This window comes from Nerophis ophidion, linkage group LG26 (genome assembly GCF_033978795.1).
Source record: "Nerophis ophidion isolate RoL-2023_Sa linkage group LG26, RoL_Noph_v1.0, whole genome shotgun sequence".
Taxonomy (NCBI): domain Eukaryota; kingdom Metazoa; phylum Chordata; class Actinopteri; order Syngnathiformes; family Syngnathidae; genus Nerophis; species Nerophis ophidion.
Window position 1 is genome coordinate 5,777,959 of NC_084636.1, and position 26,000 is coordinate 5,803,958.

The 26,000-nt window shown below is 38.4% G+C and overlaps 1 protein-coding gene across 1 annotated transcript in view; it reads right to left on the reverse strand.

Annotated features, from left to right (window-relative positions):
* The window catches only part of sned1 (sushi, nidogen and EGF-like domains 1), a 116,767-nt gene that overhangs the window by 1,223 nt on the left and 89,544 nt on the right, over positions 1-26,000 (reverse strand). Inside the window, exons 19-30 of the mRNA XM_061888000.1 lie at positions 23,494-23,613; positions 23,293-23,409; positions 18,146-18,433; positions 16,335-16,518; positions 16,088-16,194; positions 11,233-11,511; positions 8,892-9,000; positions 8,740-8,822; positions 6,058-6,156; positions 4,301-4,411; positions 3,204-3,291; positions 3,066-3,139 (exon numbers count right to left, since the gene is read on the reverse strand). Of these exons, the coding sequence (XP_061743984.1) occupies positions 3,066-3,139; positions 3,204-3,291; positions 4,301-4,411; positions 6,058-6,156; positions 8,740-8,822; positions 8,892-9,000; positions 11,233-11,511; positions 16,088-16,194; positions 16,335-16,518; positions 18,146-18,433; positions 23,293-23,409; positions 23,494-23,613 (1,659 nt within the window). The remainder of the gene's footprint in view (positions 1-3,065; positions 3,140-3,203; positions 3,292-4,300; positions 4,412-6,057; positions 6,157-8,739; positions 8,823-8,891; positions 9,001-11,232; positions 11,512-16,087; positions 16,195-16,334; positions 16,519-18,145; positions 18,434-23,292; positions 23,410-23,493; positions 23,614-26,000) is intronic.

Consider the following 26,000-nt stretch of genomic DNA (forward strand, 5'->3'; position numbering starts at 1 on the left):
TTTGGGTTAGGACCTAAAGGACAAGATCACGGGTACAAGATCTACAACCCTATCCTGACCTAGTGTCATGACCTAAAGGACAAGATCACGGGTACAAGATCTACAGCCCTATCCTCACCTATGGTCATGATCTTTGGTTATGACCTACAGGACAAGATCACAGATACAAGATCTACAACCCTACCCTCACCTATGGTCATGATCTTTGGGTTATGACCCAAAGGACATGATCACGGATACAAGATCTACAACCCTATCCTGACCTAGTGTCATGACCTAAAGAACAAGATCACGGGTACAAGATCTACAACCCTACCCTCACCTATGGTCAGGATCTTTGGGTTATGACCCAAAGGACATGATCACAGGTCAACCCTATCCTCACTTATGGTCATGATCTTTGGTTATGACATAAAGGACAAGGTCATGGGTACAAGATCTAAAACCCTATCCTCACCTATGGGCATGATCTTTGGGTTCGGACCGAAAGGACAAGATCACGGGTAAAAGATCCACAACCCTATCCTCACCTATGGTCATGATCTTTGGGTTAGGACCTAAAGGACAAGATCACGGGTACAAGATGTACAACTCTATCCTCACCTATGGTCATGATCTTTGGTTATGACCTACAGGACAAGATCACAGGTACAAGATCTACAACCCTACCCTCACCTATGGTCATGATCTTTGGGTTATGACCCAAAGGACATGATCACGGGTCAACCCTATCCTCACCTATGGTAATGATCTTTGGTCATGACCTAAAGGACAAGTTCATGGGAACAAGATCTAAAACCCTATCCTCACTTATGGTCATGATCTTTGGGTTCGGACCGAAAGGACAAGATCACGGGTACAAGATCCACATCCTTATCCTCACCTATGGTCATGATCTTTGGGTTAGGACCTATAGGACACAATCATGAATACAAGACCTATGGTCATGATCTTTGGTCATGACCTAAAGGACAAGATTATGGGTACAAGATCTAAAACCCTATCCTCACCTATGGTCATGATCTTTGGGTTCGGACCGAAAGGACAAGATCACGGGTACAAGATCTACATCCTTATCCTCACCTATGGTCATGGCCTTTGGGTTAGGACCTATAGGACACAATCATGAATACAAGTCCTATGGTCATGATCTTTGGTCATGACCTAAATAACAAGATCACAGGTACCAGATCTATAACCCTATCATCACCTATGGTCATGATCTTTGGTTTTGACCTGAAGGACAAGATCACAGGTACAAGATCTACATCCCTATCCTCACCTACGGTCATGATCTTTGGGTTATGACCCAAAGGACAAGACTACGGGTACAAGACTTACAACCCTATCCTCACCTATGGTCATGATCTTTGGGTTCGGACCGAAAGGACAAGATCACGGGTACAAGATATACATCCTTATCCTCACCTATGGTCATGATCTTTGGGTTAGGACCTATAGGACACAATCATGAATACAAGACCTATGGTCATGATCTTTGGTCATGACTTAAAGGATAAGATCACAGGTACCAGATCTATAACCTTATCGTCACCTATGGTCATGATCTTTGGTTTTGACCTGAAGGACAAGATCACAGGTACAAGATCTACAACCCTATCCTCACCTATGGTCATGATCTTTGGTCATGACCTAAAGGACAAGATCATGGGTACAAGATCTAAAACCCTATCCTCACCTATGATCATGATCTTTGGGTTCGGACCAGAAGGACAAGATCACGGGTACAAGATCTACATCCTTATCCTCACCTATGGTCATGATCTTTGGGTTAGGACCTATAGGACACAATCATGAATACAAGACCAATGGTCAAGATCTTTGGTCATGACCTAAAGGACAAGATCACAGGTACCAGATCTATAACCCTATCGTCAGCTATGGTCATGATCTTTGGTTTTGACCTGAAGGACAAGATCACAGGTACAAGATCTACAACCCTATCCTCACCTATGGTCATGATCTTTGGGTTCGGACCGAAAGGACAAGATCACGGGTACAAGATCTACATCCTCATCCTCACCTATGGTCATGATCTTTGGGTTAAGACAGATAGGACACAATCATGAATACAAGACCTATGGTCATGATCTTTGGTCATGACTTAAAGGACAAGATCACAGGTACCAGATCTATAACCTTATCGTCACCTATGGTCATGATCTTTGGTTTTGACCTGAAGGACAAGATCACAGGTACAAGATCTACAACCCTATCCTCACCTATGGTCATGAGCTTTGGGTTATGACCCAAAGGACATGATCACGGGTCAACCCTATCCTCACCTATGGTGATGATCTTTGGTCATGACCTAAAGGACAAGATCATGGGTACAAGAACTAAAACCCTATCCTCACCTATGGTCATGATCTTTGGGTTCGGACCGAAAGGACAAGATCACGGGTACAATACATACAACCCTATCCTGACCTAGGGTCATGACCTAAAGGACAATATCACGGGTACAAGATCTGCAACCTTATCCTGACCTAGGGTCATGATCTTTGGTTATGACATAAAGGACAAGATCACGGGTACACAATCTACAACCCTATCCTGACCTAAGGTCATGATCTTTGGGTTAGGACCTAAATTACAAGATCACGGGTACAAGATCTACAACCCTATCCTCACCTATGGTCATGATCTTTGGTTATGACCTAAAGGACAAGACCACGAGTACAGGATCTAAAACCCTATCCTCACCTGTGGGCATGATCTTTGGGTTCTGACCTAAATTACAAGATCATGGGTACAAGATCTACAACCCTATCCTCACCTATGGTCATGATCTTTGGGTTAGGACCTAAAGGACAAGATCACGAGTACAAGATCTACAACCCTACCCTGACCTAGTGTCATGACCTAAAGGACAAGATCACGGGTACAAGATCTAAAACCCTATCCTCACCTATGGTCATGATCTTTGGGCTATGACCTACAGGACAAGATCACGGCAACAAAACCTTCAACCCTATCCTCATCTATGATTCTCATGCTGATGATGATAATTGAAAAGTTGCGGAGTCGGCACCCATGCTCACCTGGACTGGTGTCGGGGGTCCGGCAGCTCTCCCTGTAGCAGACGTCCTGCTGCACCTTGTAGGTCCTCCTGTACCTGCAAGGACAGGTGAGGGCGCTCTGATTGCTGCACTGGCTGACAGGTGACAGGTGGAACTTACAGGTAGTGGCACACGCCGCCCTCCCACACAGGCACAGTCTTGGTCTCCGAGTAGAGGCGGGTGCACGGGTGGGGCACGCGCTGGCATGCTGCAAGACAAGAAGGTCTTGAATGGGTTCGGGGTATGTCAGCGAGGAAAACCCCTTGGTGTTGTTTTTATATATTTAGTCATAAATAATAATAATAACTCAAAAATTTCTGCGAAAATTTCGACGGGCCTGCTATCTGTGCCCCAGACCGCTGGCCGGTCTGGGGCACAGATAGATGGTGCCGACTGTCTGAATCCGGGAGTTTTAGGCGTCACTGTGCAAAATGAGCCACAGAGATAGCCTACAACAATAGCATGTTTGCACAAAAATGATAACACGTAGCACCTGGCTAACAATAGCATAACAATCGGCATGTTGCATACACCAAGTTAGAAGTCTCAAAGGTGTACGACTGCGGAAGTAGACCAAAAAAACGTAAAATTAGAAGAAAAGTTAGCATACTTAAGTTAGCTTTCTGGAATGGTATTGTTTGCATGCTAAAAGGTAACAAGTGTCACATATGGAGTCAAATGACTCTAGGGTAAACGATTGCAAAATTAGCTCAAAAATGTAACACTTTAAACTTAGCATGCTAGCATTCTAACGTAAACATGCATACAGTTAGCATGTTTCAAATACCAAGTGATTTGATTGCAAGGTGTAGGTAACAAGTGTCACATACAGAGTTATTTGACTCTCGGGCAAACGGACGCAAAAGAAGCTCAAAAAGCTAGCACGCTAATGCTAGCATGCTAGCACGCTAACGTGAGCATGTTAATGGTTAGCGTGTGTCACATACCAAGTTATATGATTCTACAATGAATAAAAGTAAGAAACACTACGTTTAGCAAAAAGAGTTAGCAGTTTAATGTTAGCATGCTAATGTTTGCATGCTTACAGTTTACAGATGCCACGTACTAAGTTATTTTTCTGCTAAGTATGCTAACATTGGCCTACTTTCGCCCAAAAATTTTTACTGTAGTCAGCCAAAGAAAGATGTAGCTAGCATTAACAAGTTAGCATACAGAAGCTAGGAACGCTAACATGGCGTATGTGTGTGTAAACGTACACAGTTGGCACTGTCTGCCTTTAAAGCCGGCAGTGCACTGACAGAGTAGCGAGTCGTTCTCGCATGTTCCGCCATTTAGACACGGCCGACTGCGACAGTCCGGGGCCGACTCTGGAAGACAACAAACATATTTATTATTTAGGTTAGGGGTAAAGTTAACGTTTTCATTGGGGACGAGCAATATGTGTACTTGTGGTTAAAGGGGAACATTATCACAATTTCAGAAGGGTTAAAACCAATAAAAATCAGTTCCCAGTGGCTTATTTTATTTTTCGAAATTGTTTTCAAAATTTTACCCGTCCCGGAATATCCCTAAAAAAAGCTTTAGAGTGCCGGATTTTCGCTATCTGCGAAGCCACTGTCCATTTCCCTGTGACGTCACATAGCGATGCCAATACAAACAATTGGTGGATAGCACAGCAAGATATAGCGACATTAGCTCGGATTCAGACTCGGATTTCAGCGGCTTAAGCGATTCAACAGATTACACATGTATTGAAACGGATGGTTGGAGTATGGAGGCAGATAGCGAAAACGAAATTGAAGAATAAACTGAAGCTATTGAGCGAATAGCTATTAACGCTATTTGGCCATGTTCGCCTTAGCATCACCGGTAAAATGTGCAGACCAACGATCGGAAGTTTTGCATCTTGTGACACTGGATCAACTTAAATCCGTCGATTGGTAAGTGTTTGGCATTAAATGTGGGTGGAAGGAAACGCTGGATGCAAATGCAGCTACAAATATACATACAGCTAGCCTAAATAGCATGTTAGCATCGATTAGCTGGCAGTCATGCCGCGACCAAATATGTCTGATTAGCAAATAAGTCAATAACATCAACAAAACTCACCTTTGTGATTTCGTTGACTTTATCGTTGGGAATGCATCTGCTTTGAGTGTCGCAGGATATCCAGACATTCTTGCCATCTCTGTGCCATCGCTGTCGTAGCATCGCCGGTAAAAACCAAACGAGGGACTTTCGCATCTCTTGACACTGGAACAACTTAAATCCGTCGATTGGTATGTGTTTGTTTGGCATTGCATGTGGATGGAGGGAAAGGCTGGAGGCAAATATAGCTACAAATGAGGCATAACGATGCAATATGTATATACAGCTAGCCTAAATAGGATGTTAGCATCGATTAGCATGCCGTGCTAATTGATGCACATTCTACGTAAATCAACTTGAATCCGTCCCTGATCGTTTTGTTACACCCTCCAACAACACACCGACGAGGCATGATGTCTCCAAGGTACCGGAAAACAGTTGAAAAAACTGAAAATAACAGAGCTGATTTGACTTGATGCGTGCGATGTGGTGGAGAAAATGGCGTTGACTACCTGGGTGACGTCACGTTCTGACGTCATCGCTCCGAGAGCGATAAATAGAAAGGCGTTTAATTCACCAAAATTCACCCATTTAAAGTTCGGAAATCGGTTAAAAAAAGATATGGTCTTTTTTCTGCAACATCAAGGTATATATTGACGCTTACATAGGTCTGGTGATAATGTTCCCCTTTAAGGTTTTCATTGGGGACGAGCAATATGTGCACTTGTGGTTAAGGTTTTCATTGGGGACGAGCAATATGTGCACTTGTATAGTTAGGAGGATATGCCTCATTAATAGCTCAACTTCCACCAAAACAAACCTTTGAATGGCTACGTTTGCCAGAGGGCTACGCTGCTGAGTAAAACTAACTATACAAATCCAAGCATGAACAAAGGGCGGGACCATCAGGACCAGCAGGACCTACCGGGCTCGGGTCTGGAAGCCTCTTCTCGGACCTCCAGCGCCAGACTGACTTTGTTGCTGGTCTCCTCCATCCTCTCCAAACGAACCAGCGGCTCGGGCTCTGGGAGGCGAAAACACTTCCTGTCAGGAGTCGGCTTTGGAAAAAACACTTGACAAAAAGTCCAAATGTGGTCCCGAGTTAGGACCGCATCGCACCTGTTGCCAGGTGACTGTTCTGTTTTTTACACTTTTTACAGTTTTTTACACCATCCATACCCGCTAACCTCCTCCAACCACCGAGGACAAAGCTACGAACAATGGGAGACCGGGCTTTCTGCTCCGCCGCTCCCAGTCTGTGGAACGCTCTCCCTGACCACCTGAGGGCACCACAGACTGTGGATGCTTTTTAAAAAAGGCCTTTTTTTTTAGATATATTTATACTAGTTCTAGCTATTAGGCTGTTTTATTTTTATTATCTCTAAGTTTGTTTTTTAATACACTGTAGCACTTTGAGGTTGTTTGCTCAGTGTAAAGTGCTTTTTACAAATAAAATTTATTATTATTATTATTATTATTATTATATGTAGCATTCAGAGACAGACTGGTATTTAAATAAGGAAAATAGGAATAAAGTTTGGACAGGCTAACCTCCTCCAACCTACAAGGACAAATCTACGAACAATGGGAGACCGGGGCTATCTGCTCCACCGCCCCCAGTCTGTGGAACGCTCTCCCTGACCACACGAGGGCACCACAGACTGTGGATGCTTTTAAAAAAAAAGGCTTAAAAACCCTTCTTTTTAAAAAAGCCTTTTTTTTCTTAATATATGCGTGCTAGTTCTAGTTTTTATTTTCATTATCTTTTTGATACACTGTAGCACTTTGAGGTTGTTTGCTCAATGGAAAGTGTTTTTTACGAATAAAATCTATTATTATTATTATTATTATTGATCCCATACTGTTTATTGATCCCATACAATATCAGCAGGAATCATACACACATCATTTCATAGTGTGGAATGTTGAATCAAGTGAAATGACTATAAATGGTGTCGCGCAGGGCATGGTTAAAGTTGTTATCAATAGAGTCCACATAATTTGGGAATGGCACCATTACCGAAGGCAGTAGGCCAGCAAGAGTCATCATTGTGACAGCGTGAATGTTGCGGCTGCTAAACCAGTGGTTATTATCAGCTTATTGACAATGACTCGGAACTTCAAATTTTATAAGGTAATGATCGGACATTACTTTAGTGTACGGGAGTAGCATAACTTTGGAGGTGGTGACACCACGGACAAGGACTAGGTCGTGGGTTCATTTATTATTAGTGTAAGACCAGATCTATCAATTATAGTCTGGAGCGCCACGCACGGAAGGTCTAATGGGGTATTCATATGGATATTAAAGTCCCCCATTACAATTATATTGTCAGCGTGCGTCACTATATCAGCGGAAAACTCTGAGAATTCACTGATAAAGTCCGAATAGGGCCCAGGTGGGCTGGTAGAAAACAGCCAGGTAGCGAGGCAGTGGTGCGACAGACCTCATAGTAACCACCTCAAAAGTTGTATTTATTACTTCGGTTAGGGGTAAGGTTAAAGTTTTCATTGGGGACGAGCGATATGTGGATTCGTATAGTTAGGAGGCTATATCTCGTTTAGCGGGAAAAATTCATCTGGTTTGAGTCAGGTTTCACAGAGACCAATGATGTTAAGATTGTTGTCTCTAATGACCTCATTAACTAATAACGTTTTGGGAGACAATGATCTGATGTTTAAACAGCCCATATTATAGGTAGTGGGCTGTTTTGAGGAATCTTTGTTAATGTTATCCGTAGTAGTTTTTGCGTAGTGAGCCTTAAATAATTTCGACCATATCTAGGAATTTATATGACGGGAATCTTCACATTGTTTGCTTGGTGCTGCGATAAACTGAACGTGTCATAATTTGCCACCTCAGTAGAATGCATGTCTACCCCTGGCACAGTCACTGTGGAAAAAAACATGATGTGAGTTGTGTATTATTCTAGGAGTAATGCTATGTGTGCAGGGATTTTCAAGCCTGGCACTGGTTAGTTCTAGCTTAACTGACTCCAACATCCGGACTAACAGACACTGTAATTGGCTTGCTCTAGTGTAGTCACTCAAGTGTGACTCAACCAATAATCTATGTTTCTAGACAGAGTGATGGCGCCTTCCTGGTTAGGGTGAAGGCCTTCTCTAATCAGCAAGCCTGGTTTACCCCAGAAAGAGGGCCAATTATCAATAAACGTTAGTCCCTGTTGTCTACAAAAACGAATAAATAGACGGACAGATGAATAGATGGATGGATGGATGATATACGTCTATCCATTCATTCATATGTCCAAATGGACAAACGGATGGATGAGTGGATGGATGTAACTATAATGATTTGATAATTGTTTATGTTGACACATTTTACACTTCAATATTGTTCAATGCCTATGTCCAGCTTGTGTGCTACTGTGTGCTTAGCTGTTGTGTAGCTGCCAGATCCTCCTTTGTAAATGAATCAAATAAATTGTGTTGATCGGAGGACATTTGATGCTAACTCAGTCAACACTGCCCGTATCGCACATTTGACATGCAATATCACCCGATACTGTACTGATATCCCACCAGCGGGTGATATCACAGATGGTTAGGGGACGGACTTCATATTTAGCAAGAGGAGGTGCTCAACTCTTCCGATGTCGAAGGACTTTTCTTGGCAGGTGTGAGAACTTGGCGGTGATCTTCCTCCTCCTGTCTATGAGCTCTGTGTACCTGAAACATCAACACAACACTGTTCATTCCCTCATCCACTCCTGACTTCATTCATTGGGGGTGACGCACCTTGGCCCCTCCCTCGGCTCTGCTCCGCCCACCGGGTCCTGGGTGTCAGAGGGCCTTCGTGCCGTCCCGCCGGGTTGCCCTCTCCTTGCAGACCTGGCCTCCATTGGCACTGGGCCAGAGGAAACATCTTGTTCAAGGGTGATGGCACAGTGAGGGCAGACATTGGCAGCAAGGGCCCCTGCAGGCCCCGGGGGGCCATTTGCGTCCCGCCGCTGTTTGGACTTGCTAGCGTTCAGGACATCGGCACACAAAACTCATCAAAAATAATTTAGAAATAAAACAAAAGAGCGCAATAAAAGCACAGGCATAAAAAAGGAAAAATGCTGGTCAAAGATCCTCTATGTGATGAGACCACTGTGCTGTTTAATAGAAAGATGCTAGTCAAAGATCCTCTATATGACAGGACCCCTGTCCTGTTTAATGGAAATATGCTACTCAAAGATCCTCTATTAGACCGGACCCCTGTGCTGTTTAATGGAAAGATGTTGGAAAAAAATCCTCTATTTGACAGGACCCTTGTGATGTTTAATGGAAATATGCTACTCAAAGATCCTCTATGTGACAAGTCCCCTGTGTTGGTTACTGGAAATATGCCAGTCAAAGATCCTGTATATGACAGGACCCCTGTCCTGTTTAATGGAAATATGCTAGTCAAAGATCCTATATGTGACAAGACCACTGTGCTGTTTAATGGAAAGATGCTAGTCAAAGATCCTCTATACGACGTGACCACTGTGCTGTTTAATGGAAAGATGCTGGTCAAAGATCCTCTATGACAAGACAACTGTGCCGTTTGAAGCAAAGATGCTGGTCAAAGACCCTCTATATGACGGGACCACTGTGCTGTTTAATGGAAAGATGCAAGTGAAAGATCCATCGATAATAGCCAAAAGATCCACTATGGGACAGGAGCACAGTTATGTTTAAGGCAGAGATGTTCGTCAAAGATCCTTTATGTGACAAGAGCAGGTAAAGGCAAAGATGCTAATCAAAGATCCTCTATGTGACATTTAAAACAAATTTGTTAACCAAAGATCATCTATGTGACAGAGTGCTGTGCCGTTTAAGGCAAAGAAACTGAGCAAAGATCCTCTATGTGACAGGAGCCCTGTGCAGTTAAACCCAAAGACACTCGTCAAATATCCTCTACGAGACAGGAGCACTGTGCAGTTAAAGGTAAAGACGCTACTCAAAGATCCTCTATGTGACATTTAAGACAAAGTTGTTAGCCAAAGATCGTCTATGCGACAGAGTGCTGTGCCATTTAAGGCAAAGACACTAATCAAAGATCCTCTATGTAACAGGAGCACTGTGACATTTAAGACAAAGTCACTAATCAAATATCTTCTATGAGACAGGAGCCTGGTGACACTTAAAACAAAGTGACTAAGCAAAGATCCTCTATGTGACAGGAGCCCTGTGCAGTTAAGGACAAAGACGCTAATCCAAAGATCCTCTATGAGACATTTAAAACAGAGTTGTTAATCAAAGATCATCTATGTGACAAAGTTCTGTGCTGTCTAAGGCAAAGACACTAATCAAAGATCCTCTATGTGACAGAGTGCTGTGCTGTCTAAGACAAAGACACTAATCAAAGATCCTCTATGTGACAGAGTGCTGTGCTGTCTAAGACAAAGACACTAATCAAAGATCCTCTATGTGACGGAGTACTGTGCTGTCTAAGGCTAAGACACTAATCAAAGTTCCTCTATGTGACGGAGTACTGTGCTGTCTAAGACAAAGACACTAATCAAAGATCATCTATGTGACAGAGTGCTGTGCTGTCTAAGACAAAGACACTAATCAAAGATCCTCTATGTGACAGAGTGCTGTGCTGTCTAAGACAAAGACACTAATCAAAGATCCTCTATGTGACAGAGTGCTGTGCTGTCTAAGACAAAGACACTAATCAAAGATCATCTATGTGACAGAGTGCTGTGCTGTCTAAGACAAAGACACTAATCAAAGATCCTCTATGTGACAGAGTGCTGTGCTGTCTAAGGCAAAGACACTAATCAAAGATCCTCTATGTGACAGAGTGCTGTGCTGTCTAAGACAAAGACACTAATCAAAGATCCTCTATGTGACAGAGTGCTGTGCTGTCTAAGACAAAGACACTAATCAAAGATCCTCTATGTGACAGAGTGCTGTGCTGTCTAAGACAAAGACACTAATCAAAGATCATCTATGTGACGGAGTACTGTGCTGTCTAAGGCTAAGACACTAATCAAAGTTCCTCTATGCTGTCTAAGGTAAAGACACTAAGCGTAATGCATCTATAGTCAAAGATCCTCTGAGTGAGAGGAGACCTCACTACCAGGAAGGAGACGTGGACACTCACAGGTGGTGAAGTCCAGGTGCTGAGGCTTGCTGTGGACCTGCTCCTGGCCCGTGGTCTTGACGGAGGTGAGGGCCAGGCGGTAGAGCTGACCCGGGGTCAGTTCACGCAGGGTGTAGGACCCCAGCAGGCCGCCGGGCAGGAAGCGGCTCCTGGTGGTCAGACCCCGGGTCACGTTGACCACAAAGCCGTCCGACACCTGCCCGGGGTCTGGAGTCCAGGTCACCTGAGCCCAGGTGGTGGTCACCTGGGACAGGGAGAGGTTCTGTGGGGGGAGGGGCCCTGAGGGGACATGTTAATAGGTCGTCATGGAAACAACAGGAACTGGTCTTCATGTGGACACTTTAGTTTCTATTTGTCATTCACAAGTATGTCCATGAACATACTTGTTTACATGTTTGCATATACTTGTTTACATATGTACACATACTTGTTTACATATGTACACATACTTGTTTACATATTTACTAATACTTTTTACAAATACTTGTTTACATGTTTACACATACTTGTTTATATGTTTACACATAATTGTTTACATATTTACTAATACTTTTTACAAATACTTGTTTACATGTTTACACATACTTGTTTATATGTTTACACATACTTGTTTACATGTTTACAAATACGTGTTTACGTGTTAACAAATACTTGTTTATGAATACTTGATTACAAATATGTGTTTACATGTTTACAAATACTTGTTTACATATTTACACATACTTGTTTACATATGTACACATACTTGTTTACATATTTACTAATACTTTTTACAAATACTTGTTTACATGTTTACACATACTTGTTTACATGTTTACACATAATTGTTTACATGTTTACAAATATGTGTTTACATGTTTACAAATACTTGTTTACATGTGTACAAATACTTATTTAGATGTTTACAGATACTCATTTACATGTTTACAAATACTAGTTTACATGTTTACACATAATTGTTTACATTTTTACAAATATTTGTTTACATGTGTACAAATACTTATTTAGATGTTTACAAATACTTGTTTACATGTTTACACATACTTGTCTACATGTCTACACATACTTGTCTACATATGTACAAATACTTGTTACTTGTTTACACATACTTGTTTACATGTTTAGTAATACATGTTTACACATACTTGTTTACATATGAACAAATACTTTTTTACATGTTTACACATATTTGTTTACAAATACCTGCTTACATATTTACACATAATTGTTTACATGTTTACACAATTGTTTAAATGTTTACAAATACTTGTTTACATGTTAACACATACTTGTTTACAAATACTTGATTACAAATATGTGTTTAAATGTTTACAAATACTTATTTAGATGTTTACACAAATACGAATTTACATGTTTACAAATACTAGTTTACATGTTTACACATACTTTTTTACATGTTTACAAATACTTATTTAGATGTTTACACAAATACGAATTTACATGTTTACACATACTAGTTTACATGTTTACACATACTTTTTTACATGTTTGCAAATATTTGTTTGAATGTGTACAAATACTTATTTAGATGTTTACTAATACATGTTTACACATACTTGTTTACATATGAACAAATGCTTGTTTACATGTTTACACATCCTTGTTTACATGTTTACTAAAACATGTTTACATGTTTACACACACTTGTTTACATATGGACAAATACTTGTTTACATGTTTACAGGTACTTGTTTACATGTATACAAATAATTGTTTACATGTTTACACCTACTTGTTTTCAAATATGTGCTTACATGTTTACAAATACTTGTTTACTTTTTCCAAATACTTGTTTACAAGTACATGTTTACAAATACTTGTTTACATGTTTACAAATACTTTTTTTTAGATGTTTATAAATACTTGTTTATATGTATACAAATACTTGTTGACATATTTACAAACGTAACATACTTGTTTAGATGTTTACAAAAGTAACATTCCTGTTTTGATGTTTACAAAAGTAACATACTTGTTTAGATGTTTACAAATACTTGTTTACATATTTACAAACGTAACATACTTGTTTAAATATTTACAAAAGTAACATTCCTGTTTAGATGTTTACAAAAGTACCATATTTGTTTAAAAATTTACAAACGTAACAAACTTGTTAAAATGTTTACAAAAGTAACATACATGTTTGGATGTTTAAAAAAGTAACATACTTGTTTACAAAAGTAGATGTTTACAAAAGTAACATACTTGTTTAGATGGTTACAAAAGTAACATACTTATTAAAATATTTACACAAGTAACATACTTCTTTACATGTTTACAAAAGTAACTTACAGGTTTTGATGCTTGCAAAAGTAACATACTTGTTTACAAAATAACATACTGATTTAGATGTTTACAAAAGCAACACACTTGTTTTAAATGTTTACAAAAGTAACATATATGTTTACAAAAGTGACATATTTGTTTAAATGTTTACAAAAGTGATATACCGGTTTGGATGTTTACAAAAGTAACATATTTTTTTAGATGTTTACAAAATTAACATACTTGTTTTAGATGTTTACAAATGTAACACACTTTTTTTTTGTTGATGTTTACACAATTAGCTAACTGGTTTGGATGTCTACAAAAGTAACATGACGGTTTAGATGTTTACATAAGTAACATACTTGTTTACAAAACAACATAGCGATTGAGATGTTTACAAAAGTGACATACTTTCTTAGATGTTTACAAAAGTAACATACCTGTTTACAAACTAAAATACTGATTTAGATGTTTACAAAAGTAACATTCTTTTCTTAGATGTTTACAAAATTAACAAACTGGTTAGGATTTTTACAAAACGGTTTAGATGTTTACAAAAGTAACATACTTGTTTACAAACTAACATACTGATTTGGATGTTTACAAAAGTAACATACTTGTTTAGATGTTTAAAATGTAACATACTTGTTTAGACGTTTACAAAAGTAACATATTTCTTTAGACAAAAGTAACATACTTGTTTAGACATTTACAAACAAAACATACTTGTTTAGACACAAGTACTTGTTTAGATGTTTACAAAAGTAACATACTTGTTTACAAACTAACAAACTGACTTAGATGTTTACAAAAGTAACATACTTGTTTAGATGTTTAAAATGTAACATACTTGTTTAGACATTTACAAAAGTAACATATTTCTTTAGACCAAAGTAACATACTTGTTTAGACGTTTACAAAAGTAACATACTTGTTTAGACATTTACAAACAAAACATACTTGTTTAGACACAAGTACTTGTTTAGATGTTTACAAAAGTAACATACTTGTTTACAAACTAACAAACTGACTTAGATGTTTACAAAAGTAACATACTTTTTAGATGTTTAAAATGTAACATACTTGTTTAGACACAAGTACTTGTTTAGATGTTTACAAAAGTAACAAACTTGTTTACAAACTAACAAACTGATTTAGATGTTTACAAAAGTAACATACTTGTTTAGATGTTTAAAATGTAACATACTTGTTTAGACGTTTACAAAAGTAACATATTTCTTTAGACCAAAGTAACATACTTGTTTAGACGTTTACAAAAGTAACATACGTGTTTAGACATTTACAAACAAAACATACTTGTTTAGACATTTACAAACAAAACATACTTGTTTAGATGTTTACAAAAGTAACATACTTCTTTACAAACTAACATACTGATTTAGATGTTTACAAAAGTAACATACTTGTTTCGATGTTTGAAATGTAACATACTTGTTTAGATGTTTATAAAAGTAACATATTTCTTTAGACAAAAGTAACATACTTGTTTAGACATTTACAAACAAAACATACTTGTTTAGACAAAAGGAACATACTTGTTTACATGTTTACAAGTACTTGTTTAGATGTTTACAAAAGTAACATACTTGTTTACAAACTAACATACTGATTTAGATGTTTACAAAAGTAACATACTTTTCTTAGATGTTTACAAAATGAACAAACTGGTTTTGATGTTTACAAAAGCAACATTACCGTTTAGATGTTTACAAAAGTAACATACTTGTTTAGATGTTTAAAAATGTAACATACTTGTTTAGACGTTTACAAAAGTAACATATTTCTTTAGACAAAAGTAACATACTTGTTTAGACATTTACAAACAAAACATACTTCTTTAGACAAAAGGAACATACTTGTTTAGATGTTTACGAAAGTAACATACTTTTTTAGATGTTTACAAGATTAACAAACTGGTTTGGACGTTTACAAAAGTAACATAACGGTTTAGATGTTTGCAAAAGTAACATACTTGTTTAGATGTTTAAAAATGTAACATACTTGTTTAGACGTTTACAAAAGTAACATATTTCTTTAGACAAAAGTAACATACTTGTTTAGACATTTACAAACAAAACATACTTCTTTAGACAAAAGGAACATACTTGTTTAGATGTTTACAAGATTAACAAACTGGTTTGGACGTTTACAAAAGTAACATAACGGTTTAGATGTTTGCAAAAGTAACATACTTGTTTAGATGTTTACGAAAGTAACATACTTTTTTAGATGTTTACAAAATTAACAAACTGGTTTGGACGTTTACAAAAGTAACATAACGGTTTAGATGTTTGCAAAAGTAACATACTTGTTTAGATGTTTAAAAATGTAACATACTTGTTTAGACGTTTACAAAAGTAACATATTTCTTTAGACAAAAGTAACATACTTGTTTAGACGTTTACAAAAGTAACATATTTCTTTAGACAAAAGTAACATACTTGTTTAGACGTTTACAAGCAAAACATACTTGTTTAGACAAAAGGAAGATACTTGTTTACATGTTTACAAATACTTGTTTAGATGTTTACAAAAGGTAACATACTTGTCCAGAAGTGCAGAGGCCCTGCAGGGTGACTGGTGGAGAGGAAGTCATCAAGTCCACTCTGAGTCAAGACGTCCACAGAGTACATGTGAGCGGGGAGCAAAGAACTGCAGGCACATCAAGACAGGACTCAAACATCGCCCTCTGGTGGCCAGACACAACATTACTCCAAATGTTCCACCTTCTACCATACAGGATATACACATGGATGGATGGATGGATGGATGGATGGATGGGTGATGCTGACCTGAAGGTGTAGTCGGTGGTGGTGGAGTTGAGCAGAGCAGAGCGGTGCTGGGATCCATCAGAGAGTGAGAGGGTGAGGAGGATCCTGCTGACAGGTGCGTGGCGACTGCTCTTCAGCATCCAGCTCACTCTCACCTGGGAGGACGACACGTTCAACACCTGCAGGAGCTCCGCCCTCCGAGGTCCTGCGGGTGTTGTTGTTGTTGTCGTCGTGGCAGAAAGACACAAACATACACATGTTGTGTGTTTGTCATGACTGTCACACGTTGCTTGGCAAAACCAAGATTTCATCCCCTCACTTCTGAAAGTAGTGTTCACCATCAAAGTTGTCTTTTCATCATTCAGGCTTCACTACACATCCTAAAAACTCTGCCAACTGTCGGTCGTCATGTTTTGCTTTAGTCTATATGCTAATCTCGCATGACGATAAAATGTAGTGTTAGCTTGTAACTAAAATAGCTACTGGTTAAAATGTAGTGTTAGCATGTAGCTAACATAGCTACTGTTGTTAACCTAGTATGATATTAAAATGTGTTAGCATGTACCTAACATAGCTGGTGCTGCTAACCTAGCATAATGTTGAAATATAGTGTTAGCATGTAGCTAACACAGCTACTGGTTAAAATGTAGTGTTAGCATGTAGCTAACACGGCTACTGGTTAAAATGTAGTGTTAGCATGTAGCTAACATAGCTACTGTTGTTAACCTAGCATGATGTTAAAATGTTGTGTTAACATAGCTGGTGCTGCTAACCTAGCATAATGTAGCTAACATAGCTACTGGTTAAAATGTAGTTAGCATGTAGCTATGTTAGCTACTGGTTAAAATGTAGTGTTAGCATGTAGCTAACATAGCTACTGTTGTTAAGCAGGATGTTAAAATGTAGTGTTAGCATGTAGCTAACATAGCTGGTGCTGCTAACCTAGCAAGATGTTTGATGTAGTGTTAGCATGTAGCTAACATAACTAGTGCTGCTAACCGAGTATGATGTTAAAATGTAGCTAGCAAAGCTAGTGCTGCTAACCAAGTATGATGTTAAAATGTAGTGTTAGCATGTAGCTAGCAAAGCTAGTGCTACTAACAGAGTATGTTAGTAGCTAACATAGCTAGTGTTGCTAACAGAGTATGATGTTAAAATGTAGTGTTAGCATGTAGCTAACATAGCTAGTGTTGCTAACAGAGTATGATGTTAAAATGTAGTGTTAGCATGAAGCTAACATAGCTAGTGTTATTAACCGAGTATGATTTTAAAATGTAGTGTCAGCATGTAGCTAGCAAAGCTAGTGCTGCTAACAGAGTATGATGTTAAAATGTAGTGTTAGCATGTAGCTCGAAAAGCTAGTGCTGCTAACCAAGTATGATGTTGAAATGTAGTGTTAGCATGTAGCTAACATAGCTAGTGTTGCTAACAGAGTATGATGTTAAAATGTAGTGTTAGCATGTAGCTCGAAAAGCTAGTGCTGCTAACCGAGTATGATGTTGAAATGTAGTGTTAGCATGTAGCTAACATAGCTAGTGTTGCTAACAGAGTATGATGTTAAAATGTAGTGTTAGCATGTAGCTAGCAAAGCTAGTGCTGCTAACCGAGTATGATGTTAAAATGTAGTGTTAGCATGTAGCTAGCAAATCTAGTGCTGCTAACCGAGTATGATGTTAAAATGTAGTGTTAACATGTAGCTAGCAAGGCTAGTGCTGCTAACAGAGTATGATGTTAAAATGTAGTGTTAGCATGTAGCTAACATAGCTAGTGTTGCCAACCCCTTAGTGTTCTGTGGCATGTATTACATTGGACAAGTGCACAGTGTTACTCACGAGTGCGTATGAGTGCGGTGGCGGGCTGGCTGAAGTCGTCGTTGTTGGTGTTGCGCTTGACGGAGTAGGTGGAGATGTTGTAGAGGAGTCCCGGGACCAGACCTCGCAGGACGTGGGAGGACTGGTAGCGGTCCAGGAAGTCCACCTTGCGATTGCCGCGGCCCTGCGGCGCGTGCGTGACCACGAAGCCGCTGAGCGAGCTGGGCGGGGCCTCGGGCGCGTCCCAGCGTAGCTCCACCTCCTTCTCCTCCACGCGCTGCACGTGGAGGCCAGAAGGGGGCAGCAGATCTGCAGAGAGACACATTGATATATATATATATATATATTTATATATATATAGCCATCCATCCAATTTCTACCGCTTATTCCCTTTGGGGTTGCTGGTGCCTATCTCAGCTACAATCGGGCGGAAGGTGGGGTACACCCTGGACAAGTCGCCATCTCATCGCTTTTAAAGTCATACACTCCAAATACCTCAGAATTACAGAAATATTCGCAGAGGGTTTTTTTATGGTTGCAAAATATTTTTTCTGGTTGCCAATCATGTATTTAGTCTCAAAATCATTTTTGTGGTTGCAAAATATTTTTTCTGGTTGCCAATCATGTATTTAGTCTCAAAATCATTTTTGTGGTTGCAAATATTTTTTCTGGTTGCCAATCATGTATTTTGGTCTCAAAATCATTTTTGTGGTTGCAAATATTTTTTCTGGTTGCCAATCATGTATTTTAGTCTCAAAATCATTTTTGTGGTTGCAAATATTTTTTCTGGTTGCCAATCATGTATTTTGGTCTCAAAATCATTTTTGTGGTTGCAAATATTTTTTCTGGTTGCCAATCATGTATTTTGGTCTCAAAATCATTTTTGTGGTTGCAAATATTTTTTCTGGTTGCCAATCATGTATTTTGGTCTCAAAATCATTTTTGTGGTTGCAAATATTTTTTCTGGCTGCCAATCATGTATTTTGGTCTCAAAATCATTTTTGTGGTCGCAAATATTTTTTCTGGCTGCCAATCACTGTTATGGTTGCAAAATAATTGTTTGGGTTGTAGCTGAGATGGACGCCAGCGCCCCCCGCCACCCCGAAAGGGAATAAGTGGTAGGAAATGGATGGATGGAGGGTTGTAAATCATTTTTTGGGTCGCACAATCTTTGTACTGGTTGCAAATAATTTTTTGGTTTGCACAATCGTTATTGTTGTTGCCAATCATGTATTTTGGTCTAAAAATCTTTTTTGTGGTTGCAAATATTTTTTCTGGCTGCCAATCACTGTTATGCTTGCAAAATATTTTTTGGGGTCGCACAATCAATTTTGTGGTTGTCAATCATTTATTTTGGTTGCAAAATTATTTTTTGGGTTGCAATTAATTTTTGGGGTAGCACAATCGTTGTTGTTGCCAATCATGTATTGTGTTCTAAAAATAATTTTTGTGGTTGCAAATATTTTTTCTGGCTGCCAATCACTGTTATGGTTGCAAAATAATTGTTTGGGTTGTAGCTGAGATGGGCGCCAGCGCCCCCCGCCACCCCGAAAGGGAATAAGTGGTAGGAAATGGATGGATGGAGGGTTGTAAATCATTTTTTGGGTCGCACAATCTTTGTATTGGTTGCAAATAATTTTTGGGCTTGCACAATCGTTGTTGTTGTTGCCAATCATGTATTTTGGTCTAAAAATCTTTTTTGTGGTTGCAAATATTTTTTCTGGCTGCCAATCACTGTTATGGTTGCAAAATATTTTTTTGGGTCGCACAATCAATTTTGTGTTTGTCAATCATTTATTTTGGTTGCAAAATAATTTTTGGGGTTGAAAATATTTTTTCGAGTTGCACAGTCATTGTTGTTGTTGCCAATCATGTATTTTGGTCTAAAAATCATTTTTGTAGTTGCAAATATTTTTTCTGGCTGCCAATCACTGTTATGGTTACAAAATAATTGTTTGGGTTGTAAATCATTCTTCGGGTCGCACAATCCTTGTATTGGTTGCAAATAATTTTTGGGGTCGCACAATCAATTTTGTGGTTGTCAATCATTTATTTTGGTTGCGAAATTATTTTTTGGGTTGCAATTAATTTTTTGGGTTGCACAATCGTTGTTGTTGCCAATCATGTATTGTGTTCTAAAAATCATTTTTGTGGTTGCAAATATTTTTTCTGGCTGCCAATCACTGTTATGGTTGCAAAATAATTGTTTGGGTCGCACAATCAATTTTGTGTTTGTCAATCATTTATTTTGGTTGCAAAATTATTTTTGGGGTTGCAAATAATTTTTGGGGTTGCACAATCATTGTTGTTGTTGCCAATCATGTATTTTGGTCTCAAAATCATTTTTGGTGTTGCAAATATTTTTTCTGGCTGCCAATCACTGTTATGGTTACAAAATAATTGTTTGGGTTGCAAATAATTTTTGGGGTCGCACAATCAATTTTGTGGTTGTCAATCATTTATTTTGGTTGCAAAATTATTTTTTGGGTTGCAATTAATTTTTTGGGTTGCACAATCGTTGTTGTTGCCAATCATGTATTGTGTTCTAAAAATCATTTTTGTGGTTGCAAATATTTTTTCTGGCTGCCAATCACTGTTATGGTTGCAAAATAATTGTTTGGGTCGCACAATCAATTTTGTGTTTGTCAATCATTTATTTTGGTTGCAAAATTATTTTTGGGGTTGCAAATAATTTTTGGGGTTGCACAATCATTGTTGTTGTTGCCAATCATGTATTTTGGTCTCAAAATCATTTTTGGTGTTGCAAATATTTTTTCTGGCTGCCAATCACTGTTATGGTTGCAAAATAATTTTTGGGGTTGCAAATTATTTTTTGGGGTTGCACAACCATTGTTGTTGTTGCCAATCATGTATTTTGGTCTAAAAATCATTTTTGTAGTTGCAAATATTTTTTCTGGCTGCCAATCACTGTTATGGTTGCAAAATAACATTTTGGGTCGCACAATAAATTTTGTGGTTGTCAATCATTTATTTTGGTTGCAAAATCATTTTTGTGGTTGTCAATCATTTATTTTGGTTGCGAAATTATTTTTTGGGTTGCAAATAATTTTTTGGGGTTGCACAATCATTGTTATTGTTGCAAAATAACTTTTTGGGTCGCACAATCAATTTTGTGGTTGTCAATCATTTATTTTGGTTGCAAAATCATTTTTGGGGTTGCAAATCAGTTTTCTGGCTGCCAATTACTGTTAAGGTTTCAAAATCATTGTTTTGGTTGCAAATCATTTTTGTGGTTGCCAATCAATTATTTTTCGGGCTGCAAATAATTTGTGGTATATATATATATATATATATATATATATATATATATATATAATCGTTGGGAGTTTCCTCCTCTCCCAGCTTGCTAGCCTCAACCTGAACCTTGGTATTTACCGTGATGACGGACTGGCAGTGTGCCGCGCCTCGCCAAGGAGCAGCGAGAACACCAAGAAGCGCATATGCCAAATCTTCAAAGAAAACGGCCTACGGATCACGATTGAAGCCAACAAGCAAACCGTCAACTTCCTCGACGTCACTTTCAACCTGAGAAATAACAGCTACCAGCCATTCAGGAAACCCAACACAACACTCCAATACGTGCACCACGACAGCAACCACCCACCCACCACCACCAAAAGAATACCTACCGGAATTAATAAAAGGCTATCGATGCTGTCATCCAGCAAAGCTGAATTCGACCAAGCAACCCCCCCGTACCAGAAAGCACTTGATGAAAGCGGATACAACTTCACCCTCACCTATGAACCCACCCCAGGAAACCAACCAAAAAAGAGCAGAAAACGAAACAACATCATCTGGTACAATCCACCATTCAGCAAAGACGTCTCAACCAACATCGGCCGCAAGTTCCTCACTCTGATCGACAAACACTTCCCCAAAGGCAACACCCTAAGAAAAATATTCAACAAGAACAACATTAAATTGAGCTACAGCTGTATGAATAACATGCAACAAATCATTTCAAACCACAACAAAGCAATTGCAAAAGGACTGCCTACCCCCAGACTAAACGACTCTGAAACCAATAATGAATGTAACTGTCGCAAGAAACCTGATTGCCCTCTCAACGGAAGGTGCTTACGGACATCAGTCGTTTACCAAGCAAAGGTAATACGCAAGGACATTAACACATCCGACACGTACGTAGGATTAACCGAAGGAGCGTTCAAAACAAGATGGAATAATCACAACGTCTCCTTTAGAAACCAGACTTTGCGGAATTCTACAGAACTCAGCAAACACATTTGGAACCTCAAAGACAATAATGTTGAATATTCAATAACATGGCAAATTCTTGCATCCAGCACACCTTACAACAGTGGTAATAAAAGATGCAACCTATGCTTAAAAGAGAAACTGTTTATTATATATCATCCAGATCTATCATCCCTCAACAAGCGCAGTGAAATCATTTCAACATGCCGCCACAGACGGAAACACCTCCTAGGTAACACATGAGCCAATCACCACACCCTACGCCTGCTTGTACCCACCCACTCTGTGCCCTATACAAACCATTGTATGTGAATGCTTCCATTAAAATCTCCTGATGATTGAGGGAACCCCTCATGAAACAGATCTGTAGAGATGAAGTAGTCTTGTGATTTTTTCCCACACCTACATATATATATATATATATATATATATATATATGCAAAATTACAGTTGTGGTTGCCAATCATTTTTTGGTTGCAAATAACATTTTGGGTTGTAAAATATTTTTGGGTTGCAAATCATTTTTTGGGTTAAAAAATAATTTTGTGGTTGGGTTGTAAAATATTTTTTGTTTTCAAATCCTTTTTAGGTTGTAAAATATTTTTTTATATAATATTGTAAAATAATTTTTGGTATAATAAATAAATAAATAAATATATATATATATATTTGTATTTATTTATTTATCCATCCATCCATCCATTTTTTACCGCTTATTCCCTTTTGGGGTTGCGGGGGGCGCTGGCGCCTATCTCAGCTACAATCGGGCGGAAGGGAATGGTGGCGACTGGACAAGTCGCCACCATTTATTTATTTATTTATTTTTATTTAATAAGCCTGAACATTTGTATTGATATACATATTATTTATATTGTACTTGGACTTCAGACTAAATGCGGTGACCTTAGTTTTGTGTGAAGTCAGCTGACCTTTCTCACAGTCTTTCCCAGTGTGTCCTGCTCGGCAAACACACTTGTAGTTCCCTCTCCTGTCGCTGCGGCACTCGCCTCGGCTCCCGCAGGGATGCAGCACGCAGGGGTCGTCCACTGGGGGGCAGCACAGGCAAAGACTTGCTCCTGAAGCTCACTTCCTCCTAAGGACGGCTGAAGCCCGCTGAACTTGCAACTCACACATTTGGCAGCGGTCCCCGAAGAAGCCGTCCTTGCAGGCGCACGCGTAGGACCCCGGGGCCCTGGAGCCCCGACACACACCTCCGTTCAGGCAGGGGTTGGACTCGCAGCTGTCCTGCTCTGCACACAAACCACCGCCGTTAGGAAAAGTAGCACACATGTTGGTCCCATCCACCATAAGTCAACAATAATGTGATAATAAAAGTCACACGGGGCCCCTTAATTAGAGAACACGCTACAGTCGACATATGCAAATGAGCCACGCAGCCAAAGTTGAAGCAAAAAACGTTAGCATGCTAATGTTAGCATTATAACATTAGGACCGGTAGCATACTTTTAAGATGGCGGCAAGTATCGAAATCAATGATTTTTTCAGTTCAAACCAATAAATATAGACAAAATGCTAACATACAACATTGGCATGCTAACATAAGAAAAGTTAGCATACTTTTAAGATGGCGCCAAGTATCAAAATCAATAATTTTTCGGTTTAAACCAATAAATAGAGACAAAATGTTAGCATACACTGTTAGCATACTAAAGGTAAAAGAAGTTAGCATACTTTTAAGATGGCGCCAAGCCTCAAAATAAATGATTTTTTGGTTTGAACCAATAAATATAGACAAAATGTTAGCATACACTGTTAGCATGCTAAGGTAAACATGCTAACATAAGAGAAGTTAGCATACTTTTAAGATGGCGCCAAGTATCAAAAATAATGATTTTTTTGGGTTTAAACCAATAAATATAAACAAAATGCGAGCATACAACGTTGGCATGCTAACATAAGAGAAGTTAGCATACTTTTAAGATGGCGCCAAGTATCAAAATCAATGATTTTTTTTTTGTTTAAACCAATAAATACAAACAAAATGGTAGCATACAACATTGGCATGCTAAGGTACGCATACTTTAAAGATGGCGCAAAGTATCAAAATCAATAATTTTTCGGTCTAAAGAAATAAATACAGACAAAAAGCTAGCATAGATCGTTGGCATGCTAACCTAGGAGAAGTTAGCATACTTTTAAGATGGCGCCAAATATCTGAATCAAGGATTTTTCGGTTTAAACCAATAAATATAAACAAAATGCTAGCATACAATGTTGGCAAGCCAACATAAGAAAAGTTAGCATACTTTGAAGATGGCGCTAAGGATCTAAATCAAGGTTTTTTTCGGTTCAAACCAATAAATATAGACAAAATGGTAGCATACACTCTCAGCATGCTAAAGTAAGCATGCTAACATAAGAGAAGTTTGCATACTTCTAAGATGGCGGCAAGTATCAAAATAAATGATTTTTTTCCGCTCAAACCAATAAATACAGACAAAATGCTAGCATACACTGTCAGCATGCTAAGATAAGCATGCTAACATAAGAGAAGTTAGCATACTTTTAAGATGGCGCCAAGTATCTAAATCAATGATTTTTTGGTTTAAACCAATAAATATAAACAAAATGATAGCATACAACGTTGGCATGCTAACATAAGAAAAGTTAGCATACTTTGAAGATGGCGCCAAGTCTCAAAATCAATGATTTTTACGTTTAAACCAATACATATAAACAAAATGCTAGCATATAACGTTGTTTAAACCAATAAATATAAAAAAATGCTAGCATACAACGTTGGCATGCTGATGTGAACATGCTAACATAAGAGAAGTTAGCATACTTTTAAGATGGCGCCAAGTCTCAAAATCAATGATTTTTCGGTTTAAACAAATAAATATAGACAAAAAGCTAGCATACAACGTTGACATGCTAACATAAGAGAAGTTAACATACTTTTAAGATGGCGCCAAATATCTGAATCAAGGATTTTTCGGTTTAAACCAATAAATATAAACAAAATGCTAGCATACAATGTTGGCAAGCCAACATAAGAAAAGTTAGCATACTTTTAAGATGGCGCTAAGGATCTAAATCAAGGTTTTTTTCGGTTCAAACCAATAAATATAGACAAAATGGTAGCATACACTCTCAGCATGCTAAAGTAAGCATGCTAACATAAGAGAAGTTTGCATACTTCTAAGATGGCGGCAAGTATCAAAATAAATGATTTTTTTCCGCTCAAACCAATAAATACAGACAAAATGCTAGCATACACTGTCAGCATGCTAAGATAAGCATGCTAACATAAGAGAAGTTAGCATACTTTTAAGATGGCGCCAAGTATCTAAATCAATGATTTTTTGGTTTAAACCAATAAATATAAACAAAATGATAGCATACAACGTTGGCATGCTAACATAAGAAAAGTTAGCATACTTTGAAGATGGCGCCAAGTCTCAAAATCAATGATTTTTACGTTTAAACCAATACATATAAACAAAATGCTAGCATATAACGTTGTTTAAACCAATAAATATAAAAAAATGCTAGCATACAACGTTGGCATGCTGATGTGAACATGCTAACATAAGAGAAGTTAGCATACTTTTAAGATGGCGCCAAGTCTCAAAATCAATGATTTTTCGGTTTAAACAAATAAATATAGACAAAA